The sequence below is a fragment of the Diceros bicornis genome, chromosome 37 (genome assembly GCF_020826845.1).
Source record: "Diceros bicornis minor isolate mBicDic1 chromosome 37, mDicBic1.mat.cur, whole genome shotgun sequence".
NCBI classification, from domain to species: domain Eukaryota; kingdom Metazoa; phylum Chordata; class Mammalia; order Perissodactyla; family Rhinocerotidae; genus Diceros; species Diceros bicornis.
In genome coordinates, this window is record NC_080776.1 from 19,744,340 (window position 1) to 19,756,810 (window position 12,471).

At 43.9% G+C, this 12,471-nt stretch overlaps 1 protein-coding gene across 8 annotated transcripts in view; it reads left to right on the top strand.

Annotated features, from left to right (window-relative positions):
• Positions 1-12,471, top strand: part of ARMC9 (armadillo repeat containing 9) — a 150,494-nt gene that overhangs the window by 78,512 nt on the left and 59,511 nt on the right. For all 8 annotated transcript variants that reach the window (XM_058533192.1, XM_058533190.1, XM_058533191.1 and 5 more), the window contains 2 exons: positions 3,759-3,849; positions 6,909-6,964. In XM_058533192.1, the coding sequence (XP_058389175.1) occupies positions 3,759-3,849; positions 6,909-6,964 (147 nt within the window). The remainder of the gene's footprint in view (positions 1-3,758; positions 3,850-6,908; positions 6,965-12,471) is intronic.

The window sequence follows — 12,471 nt, forward strand, 5'->3', positions numbered from 1 at the left end:
AGTATAGGGGATTGTGAGCAATTTTTATTCTTTTCTTTTATATAGTTTACAAGTTTTCCACAAAGAACCTGTATAACCTTTGTAACTAAAGGAAGGTATTTATATCTACCTAAAATAGATACTTATATTTCTAACGGGAAAATTTCTCTTGAAGACCTTTAGTGATGTAAGTCTAGGCTGTTTGGGCTGGAACAAAACAGAATACGGTGGAGTGCTGAGTTGCTGAGCGTGAGAGAGGCGGGTTCTAAGTTAGTTGGACGCACAGTGTTCAGGCACATCGTAGGCCCTGCGAGAGGTGCTCTATCTCATTTAATCCTCCCGAAGGTCCCGGAGGGAGTTACAGTGTTCGTGCCCATTTTGCTGCTGAGGAAGTGAGGTTTAGCAGTTAGATCTCTCGCCCAAAGTTGCACAGCCTGGGAGCGGCCAGCCCAGGCCATTTGGCTCCAGAGCTCTCCACGCCTGGGCTGCGGTGTCGCTCCAGACTCAGGACGGGATAGACCCCCAAAGTTTTACCTGATGAGGAATCTGGACATGATCAGTTGTGTAACACAAATACGGTCTGCTGTGTGGTGGTCTTTAATCATAGCTCACTGGCAGGGGCACGAGTTCCTTATTTCTTTACTTTAATTTTATTTATTTATTTTTTTGTGAGGAAGATCAGCTCTGAGCTAACATTTGCCGATCCTCCTCTTTTTGCTGAGGAGGACTGGCCCTGGGCTAACATCCATGCCCATCTTCCTCCACTTTATATGGGACGCCGCCACAGCATGGCTTGCCAAACGGTGCGTCAGTGCACGCCTGGAATCCAAACCAGCGAACCCCGGGCCACTGCAGTGGAGCGTGCTCACTTAACCACTTGCGCCACCGGGCCGGCCCCTTATTTCTTTACTTTTTGCACATTGTTCATGTTCTCATTTTCCCTCATCTGGCTGATACGCAAGTGCCTGTTCTTATCCTTTCCATTTACCCTGGCATTTTTATTCTATTTTATTTTTTTCAGTAAAAGAGCCCGTGGCTTTTATTTTATTGGAATCTTCATTTTCTATTCCCTTCTTCCTCCTCCACCTCCGTCCATGAAATGGTGTCCTCTCCCTTTAAGACTCCTGGCATTTTTATTTGGCCTGGGTGATCTGAAATGATAAATTATTACTTCTATGATAAAATACTATTTTTATGCTTTATTATTCCTATGATTTACGTTTTAGATTAAACCTTACCTGATATATATAGTTTAAAAAAATAAATGAAATTTCTCACTGGGGAGTTTTCTATTAAGAAATCTTCCCCGGGCCGGCCCCGTGGCTTAGCGGTTAAGTGCATGCGCTCCGCTGCTGGCGGCCCACGTTCGGATCCCCAGCGCGCACTGACGCTCCGCTTCTCCGGCCATGCTGAGGCCGCGTCCCACATACAGCAACTAGAAGGATGTGCAGCTATGACAGACAACTATCTACTGGGGCTTTGGGGGGAAAATAAATAAATAAATAAAATTATAAAAAAAAAAAAAAAAAGAAAGAAAGAAATCTTCCCCCAAATAATCCTCCTAATTACAGAGAAGCAGTTTGTGATTTTTGTTTTTTCTTTTAGGGGAAAATTCGCCCTGAGCTAACATCTGTTGCCAATTTTACTCCTTTTTTCTTCCTTTTTCCCCCTCAAAGCCCCAGTACATAGTTGTGTATAGTTGTAAGTCCTTCTAGTTCTTCTTTGTGAGCCACCACCACAACATGGCTACTGACAGACAAGTGGTGTGGTTCCACGACCGGGAACCGAATCCAGGCCGCCGAAGCAGAACACACCAAACTTGAACTGCTAGGCCACCAGGGCTGGCTCAGGAATTTGTGATTTTTTTCCCAAGTAACAACTGAGCTAGAGATAGAGGAAAGAGTGCAGATGAGAATAAAAAGATCTTCCATTGTATGAGCAGATAATCGTTCCCTCAAGTAGCCTCTGGAAAAAAACAGTAGAGGAGAGCCTGCATTTGTGAATGATTTGTCTCACTCCGCTGGTGAAGATGTTAAAGACGTTGACGTGGGTGAGCTGTTGGGTGGTGATCCTGATCTTCGGAGTTTTCAGGTTTATCACACTGCTTTCACTGGCTAACATTCTCCCTTCTCTGGCCCTTACTTTGAGTGGGGATGGAGAATGGGGAAGAGATCAGTTTTTGAGATAGAGAAAAAATTCCGTTCTCCTGACAACAACAGGCCCGCCTCTGGTCAGACAAGCCCAGGTGTGTCTGACTGGTCCTCCAGGAGCCCTCGGCACTGCTGACCAGGCCCTCTTTGGAAAGCTCTTCCTTGGATTTAAGGACCATCCAGAGTTGTTGTTTCCTTCCAGACCACTCCTTCATGTTCTCCTCTGCAGGTGTATCTAGCTCTGCCTCCCAGTTAACTGTTAGTGTGCTTTAAGGTCTGTCCTTACCCTCTTCTCTTCTCACTCTGCCGTCACCAGGAACCTCGTTTATTCCCTTGGCTTCAGCTACCAGATCACTCTTCTGAGCCATAGACCTTGACCAGACACAGCAAGCACAGTCTCAGCCATTTATTGAGCATCAACTAGGTGCCAGCTGTGGGACTAGAAGCTCTTTTTTTAGGTATAATTTGTAAGCAGTGAAGTGTGCAAGCCTTATATGTACAGTTTAATGCATTTTAACAAATATATACATCTACATAACCAACACCCAGTTTTATACTTTATCTTTTAAGAATCTCATATTCACTCAAGTTGCCACCCTTATTTTATAGTTGAGAAAACAGGCTGGGAGGAGCTAAGTGATTTGCCCAAGGTCACACAGTTAATTTATGGGGAAGCTACGATTATAATCCAGATTGAATCTTTCTAGAAGGTAACATTCTGCTTTAGATGATGGAAACTCACCATGTTCAAAACTACACTTCATATTTCTTGATTCAGTTAGAGCTATTGATTCCAAACTGACCTAGATAAAAAGGGAATTTACTGGCTCATATAAATGAAAAGTCCAGGCATAAGCTTCAGGCACTGCTTGATCAGGGTTCACGTATCACTAGATCCATTTCTCTTCTGCCACCTCTGGACTCTGCTTCCTCTGTTTTGGGTTCATTATTAGATACACTTTCCCCTTGTGGTGGCAAGAAGACCTCATCAGCTCCAGCCATACGTACTCATTCAAATCCCACAAGGAAAGAGGAAGGAGGGGAAATAGACACTTGTGCTTAAGTTAGTATCTTACCTCTACATTTTCCTAGAATTCTGTTAGTCACTATTGAAAATTCTGTTGTTAGTGTTTTGTAATAAAGAAATAATGCATAAGGCAGTGACTTTATAATTTTTTTGATAGAAAAAGAATGATAGCTGGTTAAAAACACGTGTTATTTGTTCATTTACTTCTCTGAACATATGGTTTCACTTTTCACAGACCATATTTGGCCCTAAAATCCAGAAGGCAGTGTATAAATATAAGGAAAACACAGAAAAGAAGCCACCTCCCAAAACAACGTATTGCCCAAACTGAAGGGAATATTTATACAATAAAATTAAACAATTTTTTTTTTTTGCTAAATGTGTTATAATTAGGTCAGATAGTCAAACAAGAAGAAAACAATTGCACTGTGAATTGTGAAAAGAACAAAAAGAATGTTTTGTACTGAGCAGAGGAATTTTTATTGTGCATATTCCTTCCCCCTGAAAAAAATTTTCTTTTATTAGGTGAAAGTACCCCACTGAAAAGTAGTTTCCCCCGAAAACACTGAAATGTTACCTCTTACTCTCGCCAATGCTTCTAGGGAATGGAAGACATCCTTCGCTGCTTCATCAAAGAAGGCAATGCTGAAATGACCCGCCAGATTGAATTTATCATCAAGCAGCTTAATTCAGGTCTGTTTAATGCAAGAATCTGTGACGTATTTTTTGAATCTTTCACATATGGCAGGAAGATACATGGGCTTTCTTAGAGGGGCTTGTCATATCTTGGTATTCATTCAAGAGGCCTTAAGGGAGGTGGGGAGACCCAAGTGAACCCACAAACAAAAGTTTAGTCAGGTAGTCAAGGGCAGATTGTCCCAGGATCAATAATCTCTCATCACACTTTAGGCTTATAGTTGACAAAAAGAATTCAAAAGCAATTACAGAAACCCTTCTCTAACTGTAAGTTCTCTTTTATGTGGGCCTCCCCCTCCTAATTCTTTCCTCACCTCATAATGGGGACCCAGGGTCCTAGGGTCAGATAGTGAAAACAGATGCCGATCTTTCTAGCACCACTGTAGAAAATGTCATTCTCCCACATTCATTCATTCACTCCTGAAAAATTTATGTTGCCAACTGGCAGGATGTGATCCCCTTTTTATCTGGTTTCCTCCATTAGTATGACAACCCACATCCCATAATAAGCAGGAAAGGAAGGTGAAGGAAGCCTTGGATGGGACTGGGGTGGTGGGGAAGCGCTTAGTCTTTCTGTGGACTCCTGACACCTTGATCCTGACCTGTACACTGCCAGCATCCAGGGCCAAGTTTGTCACTTACATCTTTCCGCGTGCCCTTCCCCGGCACCCAGCAGTCCCCACCACTGAAAGTCCCAGTGCACAGACCCTGTTCAGCACATGCGCGAAGGTAAAAAGTGACTCTCCTCACCTCTAGTCCCAACTCAGCTGCTTGAGCAAGGCTAGGCGAAGGGGAGATGCTAGAAGCTCTTCACGGGAAGAAGCCCGCAGGGAGCTCTTCTAGCTCATGGTTCACAGCCTGGGCTGCACAGGGCAGTCACCTGGGGAGATTTGAAAATCCCCAAGGCCGGGCCGCACGCCAATTAAATCAGATCTCTGGGAGAACCCCAGGTGGGAATAGTATTTAAAGCTCCCAGGTGATTCCAATGTGCAACCGGCACTCAGGAAAGAAAGGATACTGGCAACTCCAGTGCTGTGCCCTGTTAGGGAATGAGGGCACCTTGTGGGTGACACAACCCAGGGAACAGTGTCGGGAACAGGGCTGATGGCCCTGTCATCCCAGAGAGGAGGAAGTGGGGTTTATTAGGTACTTCAGTTCGCAGGACTGGATTGTTCTGGGGATAGCATGAGTCTGAGCCAAAAGACTCAGGGCAGGGGAGTGTGGCTGGACTAGCCTGTGGCCTCATGAAATGTCAAAGATTTAAAAAAAAAAAAAATGTCATTTCCACATTTGAAGAAGAAAGGTTTATAATTCATGAATATAGCAGCATCCCCATTTTGAAAGCCACTTACTGAAGGTGGAATGGAGTAGTGCTGTTCATGGGCCAGTAGGGGATAGAAGTTAGGTAATTAAGCTTCAGCCCCAATGCAGAATGACATAGCATCCCCCTGTCTGCAAAGTAGCTTTCTTGACTAACTAGCGTTCTGTGACGATGCCACGGCCCATGATAGGCGTGGCGATGTGCAAGCCCTGTGAGGTGGAGACAAGTCGGTGTCCCTCTGCCCTTGGTCCAGCCAAGGCAGTGGAGTCCTTCCCTTTAGAACGAGGGCTGCGTCGAGAACCACAGATGTCCTAGAGTTTCTACGTATTCCTTTCTAGGAAATGGTTTGGGGGTTTAAGTTGAGGTGAATCTGCTGCCTTTCTAAGTGTGCTGGGCAATCTCTTCAAGAACGGCCTCTGGTTCCTTCTTTCCTCCTACTTCCTGTTTGGCTTCCTTTCCTCTTCTCTCAGGCTTTCTTTACTTTCTAATAATTTTTATTTATTTATTTATTTTCCCCCAAAGCCCCAGGAGATAGTTGTATGTCATAGTTGCACATCCTTCCAGTTGCTGTATGTGGGACGCGGCCTCAGCATGGGCGGAGAAGCGGTGTGTTGGTGCGCGCCCGGGATCCGAACCCGGGCCGCCAGCAGCGGAGCGCACGCACTTAACCGCTAAGCCACGGGGCCAGCCCAAGCTTTCTTTACTTTCATGTCATCTGTACAAGAAACGAGTGATAATAAGGAAGATGCAGAGGGATATAGGGCTGAGTAAGTCAGGTGCTCTGTCCCCAGGGACTCACAATCTGGTACGGGGAGTGGGAAAGATACCCAGACAGGTCAGTAGCCATTCATTCATTAGTAAACATTGGTCATCGGAAAGTGGTGAGTCAATCAGAGTTCTGGATAAAATGCCAAGTGTGTTCAAGGATGAGAGAGGTGACTGCTCAGTGAGGGATCGGGAAGGCTTCGTGGAGGAGAAAGTAACCAACTTCTGTGTAATGCCTGCTGTGTACTGGTCCTGGGCCGGGTGGTTTAGTTCTGGTGTGTTGTAAGATCCCACGACAACCCTAGGAAATAGGTGGTCTGAGACCCGTTTTGCAGACGAAGAAACAGAGAATCATTCTTTCTCTGATTCCATTGTGCTACTAATTTATTCCTCCTTTGTAAACTCTTAAGATCTAGCAATGAACCACAGGAGCCTTCAGGAACCCCACCTGCCATGACCACCAGCCCTGGCCTCTGTGGAAAAATGATAGGATTTAGAAATAGACTTGGTTTGAATCTTAGCTCTGTCGCTCACTGGAAGTGTGACCACAAACAAGTTCCTTAGCCTATCTGTGCCTCCGTTTGCTATTTTCTATAAAATGGGGGTAAGAGTCAACAAAATCTTTGTAAGGATTGAGTGAAGTAACATGTGTGGCAGTCTCTAGCACAGTGCCTAGCAATAATATTAGTTTACTTTCTTTCCCCTAAATTTCTCTCAAATTATATGTTGGTTTTTAACTTTTCTCATGCTACTACTAATGTGTTCTGATAAAAATGGAGAGAGAGATTTAAAATTGCTTAGGATGATGTCCAACTATGGCTGAAATGGTATCAAGAACATGATTGTTTTGATGTAACCTAATTCTCTTTAGAGGAAGAGATGTTTACACACCTCTGCAGCAGCTGAAGGATTTCATTGACCAAGACTCCCAACTGTGTTTGCAGTTATTCATTGATTTTTTTCTTTATAGAAGAGCTACTGGATGGTGTTCTTGAATCTGATGATGATGAAGATGAAGATGATGAAGTAAGTTGGAGGCTCTTGACACCACATAGAAAACTTGTGCCCAACTATTCTGAGTCTCTTCCTTGCCTTGAAGTTAGTCCAGAAATGGAGATTTTGATCCTTGCTACATTATTTTTCGCAATTCTGTGGGTTGGCTAGAGCTCAGCTGGGTGGTTTTCTGCTGGTCTCGCTTAGGGTATCATGTGACTATTTTCCATGCTGAGTTGGCCTTGCGTCCTCGGTGGGCTCTCTCCACACGGCCACTAATCACTCAGTGGCCTAGGCTGGACTTCCTTATCAGTTGGCCGGTAGGCTCCGAGAGGGAAGAAGTGAAAGCTTCCATCCTCTTCTGGGCTCAGCAGTCTCAGAACGTCCCTTCCGCTGCCTTCTGCTCAGGGCACATCACAAGACCAGCCCAGATTGGGGACGGCAATGAGACTCCATCAGCAAGAGGGCTGAGGGTGGGAGGACTTATGGGTGACCATGTCTGAAGACTGTCTGCCCCACCTTGGGTGGGTTCACTGCAGCCAACGCAGAGATGCTGCACTCTACAGCACTTGGGTTTTACACTCTACAGCACTTGAGTTTTATGGGAGGGTGAAAGATGACAGTTCTTCAACATGAGTTTTTTGCTGTGAAGGGGCGTGAGGCTCCACTTGTCTTCCTCACAGATGGGAATGTTGGGCACGGAGGCTCATGGTGAGAATCTCTAGGGTGCGAGTCCTCAGCTTGGTTCAGAGCTGGCAGAACCAACCAGGTCACTCTGTTATTGCATTCCTTTGATATGGGTTTCCTTAGCTGTGAAAAATCTGCTTACCCGGTTTTTTAGAGCATGAAGGTTCAGAAGTAATGTGGGTGAGTCTCATGAAGTGGTACAGAGAATGGTGACTCGTGGGCTACAGATGGCTTTTCAGATAACAAGCTTTTTCATTGTGTTTCCTTCAGATGTAGAAAAAACATACATGTTGTCCTCTCTAGTTCTCTGTGGTAATAAATAATTTGCATTCCTTCCATTTTGGGAGGAGCAATTATTCCACAAGTGAGTGCTGGAAGATGTATTTTTATTTGGAGCTGTGGTCTATCAGTTTAAAAGATGTGTAAAAGCCAGGTTTGTGTTCACTGATGGCATCAGTTGGGGGAGAGAGTTCATTTAAGAGCTCCACCAAAGATCTGCCGGTGCTGGTCCTCCGCAGGCCTGCCATTTTCCTCATGGGCTGTAGGTGGCACCAGCGGGTGTTCTTGCTCACAGGCCTTGTCCGACAAGTGCAGTTCTGGACCTCAGACGGGGACCCTGGCCAGCACCTTCTCCAGGCCCCTTCCTCTACAAAGGTGGATCCAGAGAGGGGAGGAGACCAGGCTAAGGTCACACAGAGAGTTGATGGCAGTGAAATATGGTTTAGAACAGGGATCAGCAGACTTTTTCTATAAAGAGGAAGTTAGTAAATATTTTAGGCTTTGCGGGCCACACTGTTTCAACCACTCACGTTGCCATTGTAACACAGAATAGCTATCGACAATACAAAAGCAGGTGAACGTGGCCATGTCTCCATAAAACTTTATTTATGGACACTAAAATTTGCATTTTATATGATTTTCATGTGTCACTAAATTTTTTTTTCAAATATTTAAAAATGCAAAAATCATTCTTAGCTTGCCAACCTTACAAAAATAGGCATCTAGGCCCGTGGGTCATCGTTTGCCAACCCAAGGAGAGAACCTGCTCCCTGACTCAGTCAGTCTTCCTGGGACTAGGATGAGACAGCACCTTTGTGCCTGGCCCTTCAAGACTGTTTTAAATTATATTTCGAGTTAATATCTTTTTTGTGTGTGTGTGAGGAAGATCGGCCCTGAGCTAACATCTGCCAATCCGCCTCTGTTTGCTGAGGAAGACTGGCCCTGGGCTAACATCCGTGCCCATCTTCCTCTACTTTATATGGGACGCCGCCACAGCACGGCTTGACAAGTGGTGCGTCTGTGCACGCCCGGGATCCGAACCTACGAACCCCGGGCCACCGCATTGGAGCGTGTGCACTTAACCGCTTGCGCCACCGGGCCGGCCCCCCTCAAGTTAATATCTTAATTATTTAATTCCAATAACTTTTTGTCATTGTGTCCAAAAGTTCCCCTCAAGATCTGTTTTCCCCCTGCTGCTATTAACCCATTTGTTTCTGTATTGTGAGGGAAAAGTTGTTTGGTTCAGCTGTTCTGTTAATAATGGGAATTCAACTTTTGGAAATTTCCCCATAGAAGCAGTTATAGTCTACTCTAAATGAAGGAATAGGGGCTGGCCCAGTGGCACAGCAAAGTGCGTGAGCTCCGCTTCCACGGCCCGGGGTTCTCCGGTTCAGATCCTGGGTGTGCACTGACGCGCTGCTTGTCAAGCCATACTGTGACGCTGTCCCATATAAAGTGGAGGAAGATGGGCACAGATGTTAGCCCAGGGCCGGTCTTCCTCAGCAAAAAGAGGAGAATTGGCATTGGATGTTAGCTCGGGGCTGATCTTCCTCACAAAAAATAAATAAATAAATGAAGGAATATAGAGATCTTTTCATTTTCTGGACTTTTTTGCTACTTTGTGTAGATTTTTATTTTAAGAGGATAGTGTTTGAAAATATTTGTTGTGATAACTAGAATTTTCAGAAGATTCCTAGAAGGAGTTTCGTTGGGAAATTGTAAGGAAAGGATCAGTCGTGTGGGGCCAAAACTTGACTCTTTGTGATGAACTCAGGGGAGCAGATCCTGGACTCTCCCTCCCTCATGATCCTAACGGTCCACTGCTGAGCATTGGTAATGGCGACCTGGGGGAGATGGAGCATATCTGTATTTTACTCAGCTTTCCCCAAGGGCAGATGTACTTTTAAAATTGAAAAGAAAAAAGAAAGTGAAAGCTGCTTAGACTAAAGGAAAATTTCCAAAAATCATTTGAGCAAGTCACACTGTTGTTGGAATGTTACTCTTACTCCCAAGGTGACAACTTTGAAGGAGACAGCAAAATTATTTTCAGCGCCTTAGAGTTATACGTCATCTTGCTTAGCAATGTAAAATATTTTTTAATTTAATATTTAAACTCAAAACACAGATAATGGAGCCACTGTTTACAGTTAGCTGCTTAGTGCCTGTAAAGATAAAATGGCTCCACTGGGGTGGGGCGAAGTCAGGGTACATTATGCTTGCTTTGCCTTTTATTGAGCTGAAATCTGTGCTCTTGCAACTTCGGCCACTGGTGCTGCTCTGCTGGAAACTCTCAAGAGGACCCCCAGATGCAAGATCTAATTTTTCTCTCTAATTTCTAAAAATGTGATGACTTGTTCTGATGTGTCACTTAGTTATGTCTGAATGTACATACATTTATGTGCCAAAATAAGAATTTTTAAAGGTAGAGTTAGAAATGCCTTTTCTGACTTGTAGACTTTGTAGGATATAATGTCAAATAGAAAAAGGAAATCACAGAGTAATGTGGACACTATGATTCATTTTCAGAATAAACATATAAATGCACATCCTTATGATTCACGTATGTGCTTATGTAGCAGAAAGGTGTGCAAGTTACGTCCTTTACTCCCTCTTTGTAGATGCTGGAAACGACGGGGGGTAGGGGAATTTGGGTGAGAGGTGAAGAGAGGCCTTGATTGACAGGGCCAAGAGCTGCAGATTCACATGTGAGGTGAGAAATGAAAAGGGCACCCTGGATTTAGTGGACAGACGTCAGTTGCTGAGCAGTTTTGAAGACTAATGGGGCAAAAGCCAAACTGAGTGGTTGAGGAGCAAGTGGAAAGTGAGAGAATGGATCTAAGAAGTTTGTATAGCTCTTCCTACAGATTTGGCTATGAACAACAGAAGAGCTGGATGGTGGCTAAATGAGGCATTCTTGTTTTGTTTTGTTAGTTTAATTTGAGAGAGATGTAAGCATGTTAAAATGCTGATGGGAAGGGTCCAGTTGAGAGGGAGAGGTTGAACATTCAAAGCAGGAGGAGGAGAGAGAGGGGGTGGCATCAGAAGAACCATCATTCATTATTTTCGAAATTGCTTCTTATACTCTCTTGGTTCACAAGACCCCAGACCCTTTTAAACCTCCAGAGGAAAAAAACCATCATTAGATAAGCTTGGACAGTACACACAAGAGAATGGACAGATCACAACTACAATTTAAGGGTTCAAATGCATCTCACCTAGTGCTTTGAAGAAATGCATTAGCTAATACAGTTTATTTTTATATAAATGTACATAATATGTTCCCCAAGGGCCAATGGTAAATCACAAGGCTGAGGAGCCCTGATTCCAATGTTCTCACCACAGATGGCTTACGTTTTCTTATTATGGTTTAAGGCGAGGTTCCTTGTGTCTGTCTAGCTCAAAAGTGGCTTTGTAAGTGGAGATGAAAGGCTTTTCTATGCTAGTCTGGAAGACTAGTTTGAAGACAAATATTCTCCCCTCTTAACAAAATACGTTTAAGTGCCAGGTGAGGTCAGCCATGGATGTTTACTTGCTGGTTGCCATGTAAGTGACAATCATATGCTCAGTAATTTCCTTCTCTACAGACTCCTTAAATCTAAGAGTCATTCATTTAATTTATGCAACAAATATTTAAAGGCCTTGAAATAACATCATTCTAGGAAATAATGGGGAAGGGATGCAAAAAAATCTAGAAGAGTATCTATGGTTTAAAATACCTCTGAGAGTTTAAAATTAGATAGGTGAGATAGTAGTGATCCTGATAATAGCAGCTCACACTTGTGTAGCATCACCCTGTGCCAGGGGCTGTTCTGGGCACCTTACATGTGTCCATTCATCTACTCCTCACAACAAGCCTGTGATAGGAACTGTTGTTATTCCCATTTCACAGATGGGGAAACATAAAATACGTCACTTGCCAAGTTCACACAGCCAATAAGCAAGTGAAGGAGCTGGGATCAAACCCAGGTGGTCTGACTTGACAGTCCACCCTGTTAACCACTACCCGTGAGACAATATAAACACATATATACACAGTTAGCAAATAATACAAAAAATATGTGATTATAGGTTCATGACTGTGATAGGAACAGGAAGTGCTGCAGCAGCGAGTACTCAGAATACTGGAAGATGGCTGTCTCGACAGGACTTTGCCTAGGCTAGGGTGAAAGGTAGGTGGAATGGATTGATGAAGAGAAGGATGAGGTCAGGAAAGCAGGAGAGGCATCTTCTAGGGGAGGCAACATAAGCCTTATCCTTTGCCTCTCCCCGACCCACATCCACCGCAGCGCAAGTAAACCCATATCAACAACCTAGTTATGTGTATGTGCCTTCATACTTTTTTAATAACATACACACTCAGAGTACACATGTATATGTACACATATCCATGTATGTTTTGTCAATCTGTTTTACAAAATGAGATAACGTAGATATAGATACAAACACACGCTCACACAGTATTGCCTTTTTCTCTTGTTAATATTTTCTGGAAATTCCTCTAAGTCAGCCAGCATAGCAAATTGATTCTTTGTAATGCTGTGGATGTACAGTTTTCCGGATTTTTGCTACTTCAA